The sequence below is a fragment of the Nicotiana tabacum genome, chromosome 24 (genome assembly GCF_000715075.1).
Source record: "Nicotiana tabacum cultivar K326 chromosome 24, ASM71507v2, whole genome shotgun sequence".
Classification (NCBI taxonomy): Eukaryota; Viridiplantae; Streptophyta; class Magnoliopsida; order Solanales; family Solanaceae; genus Nicotiana; species Nicotiana tabacum.
Window position 1 is genome coordinate 60,516,130 of NC_134103.1, and position 17,954 is coordinate 60,534,083.

At 39.2% G+C, this 17,954-nt stretch overlaps 1 protein-coding gene across 2 annotated transcripts; it reads right to left on the bottom strand.

Moving 5' to 3' along the window:
- Window positions 1-1,284: 1,284 nt before the first annotated feature.
- Window positions 1,285-17,901, bottom strand: LOC107776893 (uncharacterized). Of its 2 annotated transcripts, none has more exons than XM_016596843.2 (14): window positions 17,689-17,901; window positions 16,910-17,061; window positions 16,549-16,712; window positions 16,291-16,437; window positions 16,147-16,198; window positions 15,619-15,793; window positions 14,666-14,748; window positions 14,208-14,420; window positions 10,923-11,039; window positions 10,523-10,664; window positions 2,879-2,986; window positions 2,550-2,615; window positions 2,255-2,466; window positions 1,285-1,718 (listed from the first exon to the last, which is right to left on the bottom strand). In XM_016596843.2, the coding sequence occupies exons 1-14, from the start codon at window positions 17,741-17,743 to the stop codon at window positions 1,629-1,631; spliced, it is 1,776 nt and encodes a 591-aa protein (XP_016452329.1). In that variant the 5' UTR covers window positions 17,744-17,901; the 3' UTR covers window positions 1,285-1,628. The 2 variants fall into 2 exon arrangements, with proteins under 2 accessions (XP_016452329.1, XP_016452330.1); XM_016596844.2 differs by having other exon boundaries at window positions 1,285-1,715; window positions 17,689-17,899.
- Window positions 17,902-17,954: the final 53 nt, after the last annotated feature.

Below are 17,954 nucleotides of genomic sequence, written 5' to 3' on the forward strand. Positions count from 1 at the left end.
GAGTTTAAAAGGCTCAGCAAGATCACGCACTCGCCCTCTCATCTTACCCATAGGACATGTCTTTCGAAATCATTGGTAATGCATAAAAGTAATATAAAGAAGGTACAAGCAATATACAAGTATGAAATTGAATAGATATCATAAACCCAGATACACACCTAAAGTCTAACTGCTGCTGAAATCTGTAAAGCTATTGATAACTGCTATGGTGCATTGGGTCCGCTCACCCATATACTTTACTCATCTTCGGAGTGTTGGTTGCATGTTAGACCCGCCTCTTGTGGTGCATTAACCACCCATCTTACCCGGTACTAGCTCAGTAGTATAGAAACATATAGTTGTTAGCTAACAAGTGAGAAGTCGTGCCCAAACTATGTGTGCTAATAACTAAGTAATAAAGAATGTTAAACAGCTAAATAATACCACGAATATCTCACGAAACTGCAAAAAGTATGTCTGAAGCTCCAACCTCAATCTCGACCAATAAACACCATTAAACCACCAACATTATTATAAACGGTGTATAAGCAATGTATATATATCGTATACTAGAGGGAGGGGGGGGATTGTCGCCTAAAATGGAGAGAGTGAAACAAGTTTGGTCTTATGGTTTAGCTAAAATTTGATATTAAATTGCTCAAAAAATTTAAACTAGATAAATTGAAGAAAATGATGCTATTTTTCGTGTTCGAACTAAAAGGAGGAGACCAAATGAAGGAAGCTTGAAAACAGGGGCCTTTTATACGAAAACTTGGCCAAATTTTATGCTTTTTTATTTTTAGAAATTTAAAAAGTTCTAAATTGAGTGATAAAAATTAATGGACTCACTTCAATTATCTTTGATTTATCTTAGCTAAACAATAAGCAAATAGAAACCTAAAAGCGCTTCTAAGATGCAATTACTATTGTTTGGAGCCAGAATGTGTAAATTCTATCTTTCAAGTCTACATAATACTCGAAAATAAAATAGGAATCTCCAATTCAAAATGCATGGCATTTACAAGATAGCTTAAACTAATATTTAACTATTATATGCAACTTTCTACTTACTGGATATGTTAATTATACTTACCTTTTCCAGTATATTTGTCCTCGGGTCTTGAAACGAAATAGCAATAGATTTACCTCGTTTCCGCATTTTCTGGAGACAAAAGCACATATTCAAGAGAAAAATTCACCATGCACCCAACATTTTCCTCTCCTTTAACACAGTTTCGGACAAATTAGTTTGAGCAAATCTCAGGCTAAGCAGAAATAAGAGATCTGTCGGGCACACGAATCAAATTGATATAGAAGGTTGTGATATTCCTTGATTTTTATAAAATTTTCAGGCCCTTTATCGATTAATAGAAGTCTTAACATTCAAACTCGTTTGAGCACCACAATGCATGTACAAACTTGGAATGTAGCAACACATATATATTTAGCTTTCCACCAAGCACTGCTTTGTTGGATAATAGACAAAATTGAGAGGCCATCAGTTAACAGGACATACACAGTGTGATGTGGTCGGGGAAACCAGTAACGCCAACTAACTGGAACTGGAAATCTCCATGCTTACAAGTTCAGTATTTAACGTAACGATTATAGGGAAAAGGGTAGCAAACATTTGCCAAGAGCTGAAATGGCTAAGCTTTTCCCAGGTATGATTGCTCTGACTGGTATGCAGTCCTTTCAACAGCCATCCACCACTCATCTTCTTCACATGTTCTATCCTGCTTTCAGTGACGAAAATTAAAAGAAGGTAGTAAGACTCATCTAGTTCGTGCAACAGAGGAAAAGACAGAAAAATAAATTAACAATGCACATCAGTTTTATTCCATTAGAGGCCCATTTTAACCAGCCAATTCAATCCTCTAGAGTTGCATCACATATTGATAAATGCCCATCACTAGCAAGTTAACTCGCAAAGTCTTAGTTCTGTTCTGACCCAAGCACGACTAACATTTGCGAACTGAACGGCACTATTGACTATTTATATAAAAATAAAAAATAAATAAAAAGAGAAAGGGAACTAAAAGAACGGGAGAAAATCCCAACCCTTTGCCTTGTTCAACTACTGAGCTTCAGTATCACCTAAAGTTGGGGGGTTTTGCTCAATTAGATCCTATCGTATCAATTTTCCCTGAGAACTGGAACTGGAAATCTCCATGATGAGAAGTCACACCTGTGGAAGCTACTGTTCCTAGAAATAAAAAATGTATATCTAAAAATAAAATCCACAACATGAAGTTGGAAGGTGAAGATAAACAACCTCAGTAAGATCCAATGTTTTTTGTACGTTCTCAACGCTGTCTGCAACTCTTATGGCTTCAAGCCACCATTCTTTCTTGCAGCTGCTGAAAATGCTTTCGTCACTGTTTACAGTTGGCTGCTCCCAATCCAAATTATGTCCAGGCAGATTGACGGAAATGGATGAATGAGGTATAACATTATCCGGGACAGGTCGCAAGGGAGATCGGTAGCCTTTTAACATCAATAAAGGCGACTAGTCAGTCTTTTTTTAGCCAAAAGGTTTAACTGATGAAGGAAACAAGAATATCATTTACCTCTGCAATCAGGATCGTGGCACTTCTGGTAATAAACAGCCCTTCTCAGATCAACTACGTATATAACTGACACCACGTGCAAAAAGCATAACAGAACCATAAGGGGGAACAACATTAAAAAAAATGTCAATGCATAGAATCTATCTAAACTAATCTGTAAGAGATAATCAGAGGACAACTATATCCGATGTTACCAATAATGAAAATGGAAACATGTCCTGCAAGGTGCCCTTGGATGAGAAATAGAAATAGCAGAGAATGACAGCTCAAAAAGATGTGACTACTACCAAAAGTTTTTCCTTGCAAAAGTAAAGTTTGTGATGCATTACCATGATTGCTTTTATGTTGTCTGCCAATTCTTTCACAGTATCTATTTCTAGACATGCTGTAGACCATCAATGCATACTCAGAGAACCAGTACCAACTTCGGATTTTTCCTGGAAAGAATGTAATAGAGAAAGTAAGCAGTAATCCTTAGTTTTGCACTTTAACACATGTGAACTACTAAAGCTTTTAAGCATTGACAAATACAAAACTAGAACTACAACACTAGCTTTGACACCCAGACATCAAAACAATGAAGACAGTCATGGCCCAGTAAGGCCGCCAGGTAGTTCGCAGCAATTACTATGCCTCAATCTAAAGCTAGTTGGTGTCGGCTATATGAACCCTCACTTTCCGTATTGCTCCTTTGAACACGTTTCATTCTAATGTTCAATACTTTAGTTACTCTACTTGAGGTTCTCTTTATTTTCGAATGACATAAAAATATGTAACAAGATATAAAATCTCTAAGCAGAAGTTGGACTTAGTAAGTTTACAAACATGACTAAGCTTCATCCCATTACCAACTAGTTGGTCTTGCCTGTATGAATATTCTTCTTCCATTGTGTTCTTCTTTTCGCTAAATCTATACAGATTCCAAGAGATTGTAGGTTCTTTGAGTCAACTTTTTTTTTAGGTCTTTCGAAAAAACTTTATTCTATATGATTCCAAGAGATTGTAGGTTCTTCAAGTCAATTTTCTTTGTTTGTAGGTCTTTTGAGACAATTTTCTTCTATGTGATATTAGAGCTACCTTGTCCACCAGATTAACGCCTTCAATCATCCTGATTTCTCCCCTATGGATCAGTATCCAGATATCCACATAGAACATGACCAAACCATGTCAAACGGCCCTCTGTCATTTTATCCTCTATCAGAGACTTTACTTGTATGTGATCATTTATAATCACCTTAATGCCTTCAATCATCCTGATTTCTCCCCTATGGATCAGTATCCAGAGATCTACATAGAACATGACCAAACCATCTCAAACGGCCCTCTGTCATTTTATCCTCTATCAGAGGCTTTACTTGTATGCGATCATTTATAATCACCTTAAAATTTGTATTTCTGCAACACTCATCTTATGGATATGTTAGAGTCTTAGACCGTGAAAGCCCAACATTCACTCCCATATAACGTTATTGGTCTTACAACAGTTTTATATAACTTGTCTTTGGTAAGTATCCTCCTAATGCATAACACTTCGGAAATGCTTCACCATCTCAACCATCCTATTTTAATGTAAACCAAAGACATGTTTTAGATGATACAAATCATACATAAATGTTAATACGAGGAACTACGCATTTCCTATATAATAAGGTTCCATGGACTTCTCGCAACGTCGCGGGCAGTGTACCGCCTACGTAACCGCGATCCGAACATTTCACCGGATCATTCAATCATTCGGAGCAACGAGTGGTGCGTACAAAGAGCAGGGACGTAGTCAACTCGAGCTGATAACTTATGCTTAGTAGGAATTCCTCGCTGAACACCAACAATTGTGATGATCTATCTCCATCACAATTAGGGGTGTTCATGGTTCGGTTTGGTTCGGTTTTTCCCTAAAAAGAAACCAAACCAACTAAGTCGGTTCTTCAAATATTGAAACCAAACCAAACCAATTAAGTCGATTTTTTGGTTTTTTCGGTTATTTATCGGTTTTTTTCTTAAATATGAGACATACACTACCAAACACATATTCCGAAGACTACATTTTCAACGTAACGCTATCAAACCAATTGCTCTATGAGAAATCTATCATTTACCAAGATATATTGATGATAATTGAATCAACTAGTGATGAATAATTTAAGTACTCAATTAAAAATCGATTATTTTTAACATGAAATAAATTCTTGTACTTAGCAAAAGAAAACTACCAATCAAACTAGAATGTAAAGGCAAAGAATTAGATTATTATAATAGCAAAAAACTAGACTAAAAATATAAACGACTAATATGTACCATAAAATTTTAGAAACTTTATATAAAAATATGCATATATATAGGTGTAATAATAAATTTAAATAACTACTTCTATAGTCGGTTTGGTTCGGGGTTTTTCGGTTATTTTTTGATTAAAACCAAAACCAAACTAAATTTGATCGGTTTTTAAAATTCAAAACCAAAACCAAACCAAACCTAAAAAGTATCGGTTTTTTTGGTCGGTTTGGTTCGGTTTCGGTTTGGTTCGGTTTTTCGGATTTTTATGAACACCCCTAATCACAATGAAATGTCAAAGATTACCCGAGCTTGTCGGCCTAGGCTATAAATTCGTTGAATACATCAGTATAGCGCGCGTGCGGCCTAGGACATCTAAGGGCATCACAAACCTGTTATTGCCTCAAACTTCCGCGCTTAAAATGACAGTCTCTCTAAGAAGCTAGCCGCAAAGGGCTACCTCCACATAACTAGTTAGCAGGCTAAGGCTTTGTTTGATAACGAAATTAACCAGACAAATCATTTCACCAACTAAGAACGCCCACGCACCACCACTACCCATAGAATCAAGAAAGAGCTCTCAATCTGTCAATCCTTACTATATCTGGACCTGGTAAGTTTTTCTGTGTTGAGTCAAATTAAGCCACAAGCTCTATTCCCGCCCTTCCGCTAATTCTTTAAGTTTTAGCCTTGCGACCGTACTCTCACCGGAACCCAAAAACATTGATTTCTCGTAAGATGTTGGCGGAGTCCTAAAAGCAACATCAAACGATCCTTGATCGACATTGTTTATGGTTAAGACTCGGACAGTATCTGATTGTCTTCGAGCCCCCAATTTTCATTCTTGATTAACGTAAACATCTTTATCAAATGATTTTGCAGTTGTTCGTCTTTCATAAATCTAAGAATTTCACCTTTGACTATGAAATATGAATGCCTCAGACTATCACGGTTAATCATTGCTCTGATCCCGCAAGTCAGTGTAATAGGACCGAAATCCTATAATGTTATCCATGCTAATGTATATAAAGGGTAAGCTCGCTTTGGGCATCTCTAATTTCTTCAAATTAACAACGCTTCAGGCACGACCCGACCAATAAAAGCCAGAAGCGCATCACCAGCAAAAGGGACGAGACGACCAGTGTACACCTAGGGAGGACCGACCAGCCCATCCCGAAGTCCAACTACGAACTTTTTAATTGCAACTTAAATATACGCAGCTGCTGGCATCAGACTTGCCCTCCAATGGATCCTTGTTGAGAGATTTGGGTTGTACTCGTTCCAGTTACCAGACTCAAAAAAAGCCAGATATTGTTATTTATCGTCACTACCTTCTCGTGTCAGGATTGGGTAATTTGCGCACCTACTGCGGATGTGATAGTCATTTCTCAGGCACCCTCTCTGGAATTAAATCCTAATTCTCCGTTACCCATCACCACCATGGTAGGTATTAGGGGCTTGGCTCATTGACTCGACAAATAATTAAATCCCTAAAAAGTTTTAAGTGTTAACGAAGGCCAAGTCAAGTCTACACTTGATTGTCGCACAGTGGGCGAACCTCGGGCAGAAACTCGGGCGTAGAAAATCGACCTTGTGACAACTGGTATCAAAGCACACATTACGGGGGCAGACTTAGTCGGATGACGGGCGACACGAACGTAGAACTTTTGCAAAGGGTGGTACAGTTGTAAAACTTTTTGGGCAGGCCCTTGAAACAGGCGAAGATGCTTCAGTTCTTGCGAGAATGGCACGTTTAGAGGCAGATCATGCGGCGAGGCATGAGGCTGCCATGGCAGAAATGGAAATGATTTACAAGGAAAAGGAAGAACTGCGTAGGGAAGTACTCCTACTTCGAATGGCATTGCAAAACAATGTCCCTAGAGGTGAGGAGCTTGAAAGAGTAAAGATGCCAGAACCAAAGGCGTACAACGGCATGCGGAGCGCGCCAAAGAGTTGGTAAACTTCCTTTGGGATATGAAAAATTATTTCCAGGCAGCAAAGGTGTCGGACAATGAGAAGGTGTCAGTCACAACTATGTATTTCGGCGACGATGCCATAGTTTGATGGCAGATAATGGCTGCGGAAGTGGAAAGTGCAGGACTGCCACGAATTGAAACGTGGGAAATGTTGAAGAAGGAATTAAAATCCAATTCCTTCCAAGCAACTCGTCATGGATGGCAAGGGAGGGCTGCGACGGTTGAAGCAAAGCGGCAATGCAAGGACGTATGTCAAGGAGTTTACTTCCTTGATGCTCAATATAGGCAATATGGCAGAAGAAGACAAGTTGCACTATTTCATGAACGAGCTGAAGTCGTGGGCGCAAAGAGAGTTGAGAAGGAAGAATGTCCAAATTCTCTTCTCTTCTTTGCTATGGCGATGGCAGATGGGTTGGCGATGACCCTAAGGAAAATTTGCGACGGTTGAAGCAAAGCGGCACTGCGAGGACGTATGTCAAGGAGTTTACTTCCTTGATGCTCAATATAGGCAATGTGGCAGAAGAAGACAAGTTGCAATATTTCATAAGCGAGCTGAAGTCGTGGGCGCAAAGAGAGTTGAGAAGGCAGAATGTCCAAATTCTCTTCTCTTCTCTGCTATAGCGATGGCAAATGGGTTGGCGACGACCCTAAGGAAAATTCACATTCCAAGTTCAAGGACAAAGTGAAAGAATGGAAGAAAAACGGGAAGGGCCATACTGCCGTAGTGAAGGGAATACCAGGAAAGGAAGGCAAGTGAAGACTTCCTATGGTATGGCGAAGGGTGGCAAGTCCAAATGCTGCTTTACATGCAGTGGGCCACACTTGAAGAGAGACTACCCATTACAAACACGGGCGAATGCTCTACTTGCTGCGGAGTTGAACAAAGAGAAGAACGCAGGATCGGGAGTAAATGCCACAGCAGCGGTAGGAGAAGGAGAACCAGAAATTGGGGCATTTTGTGTACCTCATCAAAATACTAGTCCCAAGGTGAATGTGTCCTCGACGAGGACGGCGAGTTTGAAAGGGTGTGGGTGGTTTGTCAGGGGCTTGGTTCTTTAACTCGGCACATGGCATGGTGGCGGCAAGGGGTTGGCATGATTGACCTTGTCATAGGCCTATGTGCAGGATGAATCAATCATGTACGCAATGTAGGTGGTATTGCCTAAGTTGCAAAAAACAACATGGGCAGACTGGTGCGCCATGGCATGGCATGGGCGCCGGGCGGCTAGGGCAGTGGCACACTAGCTTGTGGCATGTGCCAAGGTAGGATTAAGTGTGGGCAAATCAAGGCAGGCTAATGGCAAAGGCTAGAAAGTACAAGCAACGGCAAGGCAAGATGAAAGCTAAGGAATGGCACAGGGGAAACAAGAGTTGGCACGACAAAGTGAAATGCGGGCAAAACATGTGCGGGTGGCAGTAGCATCGGACGTGTGCGGCTAAATCATGGCAGCAATTTGCGGGCATGGCATTAGGGCTGAGCAATGTCAAAGGACCAAGACTGGTGCAATACCAGCCTTGGGCGCGCGCAGCAGCTCAGCACAAAACGTACATGCACTACACATGGAGCAGTTGGGCGATTGTAATTGCTTGTGACCAGATTCCTAAAGTCTTGCAGTACCTTTGTAATTTCAAATTTGAATGCCTAGGCAGTTGGGGATGTCAACTACACATTAGTTCTTATTGGCCTTGAGCCCGACAAGTGTCGTAAGCCTATTTATTGTAAACCAAAGGCTTGCACATGTGCTATAAATGTATTGCCTCGGCCTTAGATGAAATCAGATGGTGAAAGATTGTAATTTCACTAAGGAACACTAAGAAGAAACGTGAGGGTTTCGAGAGAGTGTTTTGTGATTATGCCTAGTCGAAGTTGAAGATGAGTTGTGGCCGACTTGTGGTTATAACAAGTGAGGCGTCCTTTGTATATTTTGATATTATTGCAAAGGTCGGGAATTTTCCCATATCTGATTGTGTCTTTACTTTGTTGTGCTAAAAATAATCCGTCCTTAAAAGGTTTAAATGTTGACAAAGGCTGAGTCAAGTCTACACTTGACTGCCGCACAGTGGGCGAACCACGGGTAGAAACTCGGGCATAAAAAATCGACCCTGTGACAGTAGGCCATTATTTTACCACCGAAAGTTGATTGGGAAAAATTTGAATGATGCATCGCTGGCACGATAGTCGTGCGATACGTCGAGTTATCATGAATCATTGCAGCAAAGGAATCCTCGCAGCAACAGGCAGAGCCCGCGTCAACCTTCTATCTAATGAATGCATCCCTTCCAAACTTCGGGTTTTATTGCATGTATTAACTCTAGAAACTACAGTTATTCGAGTAGTAGATACCATCAAACAAACAATAGCTGATTTAATGAGTCATTCATTGTTTCAGTGTCTGAATTAATTCATACTTACTGTCATGGGCGGCTTTCCAGCCATGCCCCATGACCCCTTGGACGCGCCCCGTGGCGTCCTGGCCAGCCTCCCAACGCCCGTCGCCACGGTCGGCCCCGTGGTCTCGGCAGCTCCAAGTGACAAGCGCGCATGTGCCTCTGTCGCCCCACCGATAACCATCGCCAGCGCCCAGCCACAGGCAAAAGCCAATAGCGCCGCGCGCGCAGACAATGCCGCGCGCGCAGACCCTGATGCTAAAGACAAAGTTGCTGCCAACGGACTTGCTGCTGCTTTGTAGAAGACTAAGTCCTTTTCATTGTAAATATAGAGTAGTTTTGCTGCATTTTCTTTAAGTGTGATTTTCCAGCTTTCATAGGTCTAGTCATGTAACTTTGGTTTATTTTTTTAAGCATTATTAAGGGGGACCAAGCAATCAAAACTTTCAAGCAAGCAAACAATTCTCTGTACTGGTGTCTCTCCCCCCGACACCGTCTTGTTTTCTGTAATAGCTTTCATTCAATGCAATCAAGCTTTCTTTCATTCTCAATTCTCTTTTCTGCTCTCTTTCAATTGCTCATGACATTGGTTTTCCCGTACGGCACTGACAATCTAGTCTAGCGTACGGAGGGGACCTCAGTTGGCGGACAGCAACCGTACTGACATCGGTTGCCTAGCCTTACGTCGCCCTTCCAAGGAACTTCAGGAAGGCGCCGCGTAACATTACACATGCATGACCTAATGTTTGAGACAAGCATATGATGACTGGCAGGATCAACCAGGTAGCATTCCCCATCTCCTAACAAACATTATCAACTATCAAGTGGCTATACTCTTTGTATAACTTATCCATGAACCAATTGACCCATCGAAATACATAACTGAAAAATGTAACCAGTATTGTGATAACAGTCTAAATCAGTAGCCACCCAAAATATTGGTAGGTGCCTAGGAAACACCCCATGAATGCTCTCTCCCTATCTACTAAGAAAAAAGACAAGAAAGGGAGGGGGGTCCAGTCACAATTTGCTGGGTATTTTTGCAAAACCTTTACATGAAGGGATGGGCAGCTAAATACGTAATATACTAATACATTTATAGAACTTCCTGGTAGGAAGAAATATGGAGATAATTGCAATGGGTACTTACAATATGTACACATAGGACAACGTAAAACACAAGATATAAAAAGAAACAAACTATTCATGTGCAACACAATCATTTATTCAACAAAAGCACGCATGCTAGCGGTAAAAAAGAAAAGGGCTAGAGGGAGAAAAGAAATTCAAGTCATCCATGGTTGTCTGCTCTAAAGAAGCTGAATATTTGGGTGCCACCTGGTATATTTCCGATTGAAGCAACAGACTCTACAAACATATCCAAAGATGGGAATGGTGATTTTCCCATCAAATAAGTTCTTGAAGGATCACTTGTGAAGTCCAGTGAAACGCCAGAATGCAGTTGGAAACTCTCGGTACTCTGCATATGAGACAATATTGAGCCCTTTAGAGTGGAAGGAATCAGAGCTTTCCCCTAAATTATGGCAGCAGTTGCAACCCAAGATCTGACTACTGCCTCGGGTGTCAGGATAGAGTTCATATTAGTAGTCAATGAACTTATTTCTTTATTTCAAAAAAATAAAAATCCAGGAGGGGCTAAAATAAAGTCCAAAACACGAAAAACGTATTCTGAAGTGAGGAAAACTAAGTGCTACTAGTAGTACGTAAGTGGAGCTACCTCCGTATCAAATTGAAGGGCCTTCACGCAATCTAGATCCATTTTGCAGATCAGTAGCTTCTCACAATCAGCATCTATCTTGCAAATCAAGGATGCCATAAATACTTCTTCCTTAGTCTGTCATATATTGAAAAGTCTCTGGGTTAAACTACAAGCACATATCACATGTAAAGCATACTAAACGGTTTTCATAGATGGTTTTTAACAACCGTGGACATACTTCCCATTTCCTTGTCTAGAATATTTTGCACCAACATATATTGAAATGTAACTCGTTGTAGAACTATAGGGAGCAGCAGATGCAGAGTGCATCACATATTAATCATTTTTGTCTCTTGGAGATGGACACACTGACGCGTCACATTCAGGGGAAATGACATGGTGCATGTTATTTGCAGAAGACATAATACTGATTGACGATACGCGAGGCGGAGTTGACACTAGGCTGGAGGTTTGGAGACAAACTCTAGAGTCTAAAGATTTCAAGTTGAGTAGGACTAAGACAGAATACTTGGAGTGCAAGTTCAGTGACGGGACCAATGAAGCGGACGTGGACGTGAGACTTGATACACAAGTCATCCCTAAGAGAGATAGTTTCAAGTACCTTGGGTCTATTATCCAAGGGAATGGGGAGATTGACGAGGATGTTACACGCCGTATTGGAGCAGGGTGGGTGAAATGGAGGCTCGCATCCAGTATTTTATGTGAAAATGTGCCACCTAAACTTAAAGGTAAGTTCTACATAGTGGTTTTTAGATCAATTATGTTGTACGGGGCAGAGTGTTGGCCAGTCAAGAACTCTCATGTCCAGTAGATGAAAGTAGCACAGATGAAGATGTTGTGATGGATGTGCGGGCATACCAGGATGGATAAGATTAGGAATGAAGAAATTCGGGCCAGGGTAGGAGTAGCCCAGGTGGAAGACAAGATGCGGGAAGCGAGGCTTAGATGGTTTGGGTATGTGAAGAGTAGAAGCACAGATGCCCCAGTAAGGAGGTGTGAGAGGCAAGCCTTGGTGGGCCGAGAAGAGGTAAAGATAGGCCAAAAAAGTATTAGGGTACAAGGCAGGATATGGCGTTGCTTCAACTTATAGAGGATATGACCCTTGACAGGAAAGTGTGGAGGACGAGAATTAAGGTAGAAAGCTAGTAAGTAGTTGAGAATGTTTCTTTCCCATACCAGTAGTATTAGTGTCAGTTTGTATTCTATTATTGTTAGATTCAATTACTACATTGTGTTTCTTTCGCTTCGTTTTCTTATTATCTTGGTGTTGTTACTGCTTGTTACTACTAATTTCTTTTCATCTTTTCTTGAGTCAAGGGTCTACCGGAAACAGCCTCTCTACCTTCAAAGTAGGGGTAAGACATGCGTACACACTACCCTCCCCAGACCCCACTTGTGGGACTATACCATATCTTTTATTGTTGTTGTTGTGCTTCTCGAATCATGAAAAACCACTTTTAGAAGCCAGCTTTAGCCGGCTTTTAGAGCAAGTATTATATTATGTGTACAACTGGTTTAAGCAAGACTGCACTCTATGAATTCACTTTAAAACTCCTACATTTCCAATTTAGATGACACTCTTTCAATTTTGGATGTTCCAACATTTTCGACACCATTCTTATAATAATCTTGATCTACATAACTTTCACAAATTAAGAATTCAAATTCAATTAACTACTCAAATTTTAAAATTTCATCTCGTTCCACTACCATTAATATAAATATACAAGTTAAAGTAACATCTTAAACTCATACCCTATCAAATATCACCATACAAATTGGAACAGAGTAAAATTTAGCACTTTTAGAGGTAAAGAGGGCAACAACCTCCAATATGTCATAACAAATAATAACCCTCTGCCTAACTTTATACTGGTCTCCTCCCACCCTGATGCAATATAGCAGGAGAAGATATTCCCCAAATAGAGAGAGGAATATAAAGATTTAATCATTTATGTGGTGCTGTTTGAGTACACTACACTGTAATGTTAAAAAGTTTTGTGTTCTTTCATTGATTTGTGTTTTCCTTTCATTTTTTATTTTTTATTTTGAGTACCAGACACTATAGTACATAAGAGACCAGGACTCACTGTAATGACTTTCAGGTTCCTTTTTTTCTTTTTCTTTTTTGATAAGTAAAATTGGAATGATTTTTAGGTCATCTTTTCCGATGACTTAACAGCTTATAATACATAATCTTTGTTATGTAAGGAACTTTCTGCAGGTTTCTGGTTCATCTATAAAGTAAAGGTTTGGCTTCTCCAATCATATAAATTGCTTGGTAGAAAAATAAAAGATTCATTTAGTCCTGGAACAAAGGCAGCTAAACTGAAAAGTTCAAAGGAAAATTGACTTTATTGTCAATATAAGTAGCAGCCATCCCTAAGAAAACCCAAGAAATCAGCCAACCTAGACGTAGTGGATGTCAGTAAAAAGTTTTATTCAATAAGAGATGACTCATTGGAGATCTCCACTGAAGTAGCTCGAGTCATATCCCTCTGAACTCTTCTCCATTATTCCAACAGATATTAGGTATAGGTTATTACATATGCGAACACTTCAGGATCAATCAGTTAAACTGCTGACGGACACATCTATGGCAATCTTTTTGCAATAGAAGCCAAAAACATCAGTTCTCTTGTATGATGTCCCATGCAATGAACCTACCTGATCAACCATCTTATTCTGCAACCTATCTACCTTTACTTGTTAAAAGTTAAAACGGCAAAGACCTTATAACTTGTGTGCTCTCATGTACTTCATAGAAAAGCAGAGCTTGTTTTATTTGACAAATTTATTGGAAAATGGTCAGCAACTAAAGCTCCAGAAATAGACAGTGAGATGCGAGATTATTGAATTATGCTATTTCCATTGAAGGTTAAAATCAGCTTGTTTAGAGGATTTCGATGATATGGCTTCTAATTAGATTCATAACTTTTGTTAAATTACCTGTAGAAAAATGTTAGTGGAATGCTTCTAAGCAGTAAGCAAGTGGAGCAATGACATGTACATGAAGCACAATATCAAAATAAGATGCTAATATGATCCTAGTAGTTATGTGGTTTAACTTTACCTGCATTTAAGTTTAAATGCTATAGATCTTTTCTCAACATCATTTAATACCAAAAATCTTTTTTGTAGCTAAAATCTGAGATTAATCGTACAGTACAAGTTACCACTCACCTGGTTAATTGACTAAATCATTCACGCAGAAGACAAATTGTCCACCTAATAACATAATCAACCTAGTAATGAACACCATCAGAGTAAAGAGTTACATACCATGTCCTTACATTTAAAACGTCCACTTGGCAGAAGCACCGAACTCTTCCCTGCTTTAGATGACAGGGCTAGGCGAAAGCAGCGATTTCTAGAGTAGACAGCTTTATCCACAAACAGTTGACATGGATTATCAATTGAACTTGAATCCTTTGAGACAAAAAGCTTTTTAAATCTTCCATCACTTTCACTTAAGCTACTGATCCTTGAGCATATCTGACAATAGGCCACAAGAACTGATAATTGATTCAGCATTCAAGAAGAGAATAACAAAAAATTTAATGACCAATAATTTGTAGTATTCTTTTGAAAAAGATATGAATAATGCAAATGCTGTTAGACATAAGAATTAATTAAAGAAAAAGTGGGATCCAAGTTGAGCACCTAAAGTTTGACCTGCACACAATGACAAATTGAAATTAAACAGGGCCAAAGCAGGATGAAGCCGATGAGTATAATACCTCTGTAACAAATGCACCTGCATGCAAGTTGTCCTTGAAAGCAGCCTTTGGAAATCGAATAATTAAATGACGAGAAAATTTTTCTGCCAGCAAAGCGCTACGTCAATATCAATTATGATAACATAGAAAATTCGTAGTACCATATTACTAATATGTTAACAAAGAAGTTTTCTGCATCAGATCCTGTGATAATTCTCCCATATGCTACTATTTACTGCAGTTCCTAACCACATCGTGTGCCTCATTTGATCCACCAAAGTAACTTCATCCACAAAATAATCAGATTTGTCTAAAACTGCTTCCTCTTTTAAATGCAGATTTGTTTTAGTAATATGTTTGTGCATCAACTAGAAGATCCTGGGATATAGAAAATCAGTATGAGATCTAATGAAAATGTGATCCACAAAAAGAGAACATTTTCCTGTGGATATCATATCAAGTTGGGAAATAAGCAAGGAAAGAGTTCCAAAGTTTCACAAAGTAAGGTGTGCTGAAGACAGTTATTCTTCAATATGAACATCTTAAACCCACTTCAGAGGTATTAATCTGTCACCAAATAGTGATGCCGGTATTAAAGCAAGTCAGAGTAAGGCGAAAGCAAGACGAGAAATATTACAGTGACATATAGGTGCATCACAACCCATCCTGATGTTCCACCTTAGTCAAAAAAGTTCTCGTTGCCATATTGCCAAGTGGGATCCTAATTTCACATGCATAAAAATGAGTTGAATTAATTATTTATAACTTCACCAGGCTTTCATGCCAGATATTCTAGCTTATTACCACTGAAATGAGTGGAAAAACATGTTTCCCACCAAGCACTAGGCTATTGTCAGAAAAGTACTTTGCAACAGTGCGAGTCCATCGGCTGATCGTTCACCACCTACATATCATATCGACAACATACTGCACGCAGCTGAAATACTAGATAGAACAGTCCACTAACATTCTACCTTCATTGGAGGAATCGAGCTCCACAACCCAGTCATCATTTCCTTCAAGACAGTAATTTTCCTTGACTGCATCAAAGATGACCTGTATCAGAAGGTCCACCATTTCATCTCCATTTTTATCTGCATTTTCTCTCTTGTTGAACTCCAGATCAAAGTAGAGGTGGCATGGCAATCCCTGAAAATAGGACATAACAGTTGACAACAGTCAACAGCAGCATTCTTTTTTTATTGATCAGATAAAAAAAATAGAAGTGGCAGTAGAGGTGGCATGGCAATCCCTGAAAGTAGGACATAACAGTTGACAACAGAAGCAGTTCTTTCTTTATTGATCAGATAATACACACACACACGCGCGCGCGCGCGCGGATACACACACACATACAATCTAAGATACTGTTGTCCCAAGTTATATTTGAATATACAAGTGCTTGTAATTCCTCATGTGACAAAATCAAGGGAAGCTCAAAAGTTTCGGGGATGACTTTTCACTAAGCCATTCCACAGTGGTGATAAATTACAAAAGATTACCTCCTGAATTACTTCATAGTGGTGCCGAAATTTAGGATTCATAGTTTCGTACCTAATCAAAATTATAAACACAAATGAGTTTTAGGACATGGAGGAGGTATAATCTTTTGCCATATTTTAAAGCAGATACAGCTGAAAACTTACCTTCTCCAGAACTCTTTATATGTGGAAACAAGGAATCTCCTTTGACCATTCACATGATCCTGATAACTGAAAACACGAGCATTTGATTGCTCTTTGGCATACTTCATCGCTTCATCTTGCCTTGGAAATGTGGCCCATATATCTTGTCTAGTTAAACACAGGGAATAATATAATTTATAAAATAAAATAAAAAACTTTTTAGCAAAACACTTACCATCACTAATGGGTAAAAGAGGTAAAAGAATCATTTGCAATTACCTTAATTTATTTTGCTCGTTAAGATCTACACAGATTTCATTCAAGAGGCGCAATAGACGAGCTGGTCTTTTTGGAGGAACTCCATGAGGAGAACCATAAAACACAAGGGGAGAGAACTGCCATCCCTTCTTAACACTTCGTATCTTTGCTGTTGATGAACCCAACTACAAGAAGAATCTTAAAATTTCAGTTAATAGTTCCACCCCACCGTGTTATATGGCATAGAATGTGCTTGAAAACTAAAATACAATTTAAGGAAACTATGTGAAATAAGAAACTGAAGCTCATTATCAATGGGAAAGAAAAAGGAGCCTTGAAAGTTCAGAAAAGAAAAAAGAAGAAAAAAAGAAGCAGTATGTACATTCTGTAGGCAGAGCTCAACATCTGTAGCATTTTGGAGGCTCTTTCCCTTTGATCTTGACGAAAATATATCCGAAGGGGTTGATGACTTTTCCCGTGTATCATCTTGCTTCACAGTCAGCTTTCCCTTTTTCCTTTCACTAATCGCTGATTCTAAAATTTGCATAAGAAAAATTGACAACCACAAAATAGAGAAATATCAAAATTAGCATTCACTTAAAATGTGGTCAAAATAGCAAGGAAAGGCATAGTAGCATCCCACTTTCAGATATCCTAAATACCACAAGGAAACCAGACTAAGCAGCACATATTTAAAAAATTAAGCTTTGAGGATTTCATTATTTTTGCTGCTGAACTAAAGCAGTTCAAATTGCTATTCTACGTGCTTTTAAGCCTCATTTGCAAATAGAGCATAATCAAAGTCAAAGTCTTGTAAACCATTTTAACAAGCAACAACAGACATACAATCCAGAATTAGTCCCAAAAATAATTGTAAAGACAGATCGTATGCGGTTCCAACACAACCCTTTGGCTAAGTCGTGCAATTGTAAATCAAAAAAGAAGAAATTTCACTACAATTTATTGCAAAAGAAAATATAAAAACTTTTGACGAACTATGACAACGAAAATTTCAAAGCAGTCAAACTTTTTTTTTTGCATAAAAATAGCGGTTTAGACCTCTGGAGAAGGAAACAATATACTCTCCTAAGAGAAAAGAAAAGTTTGGAATAGTTGAAGTGTAATTGGTACTAGAATAAAAGGGAATAGAAGAGGGATTACGAGGGGGAGAGATGCCGCATTTGAAGCATTCAAATAAACGATCGACGTCGTCCATCCGATTATTTCACCGTAGGGCTGCGGCGGCCGAGAGACCATTCGTCTCTCAGGAGTGTCGGTATTTCCTTTGAGCGGGAATTGGGTTCTTCACAAGTTATTTAGAAAGTACCAAAATACCTTAAACCACCCCTAAACTTCCTCACATTATTAGTGTCCTTCCCCAACAATGCCCCGTCCTAATTACCCACTACACTTAACTATATGAATTC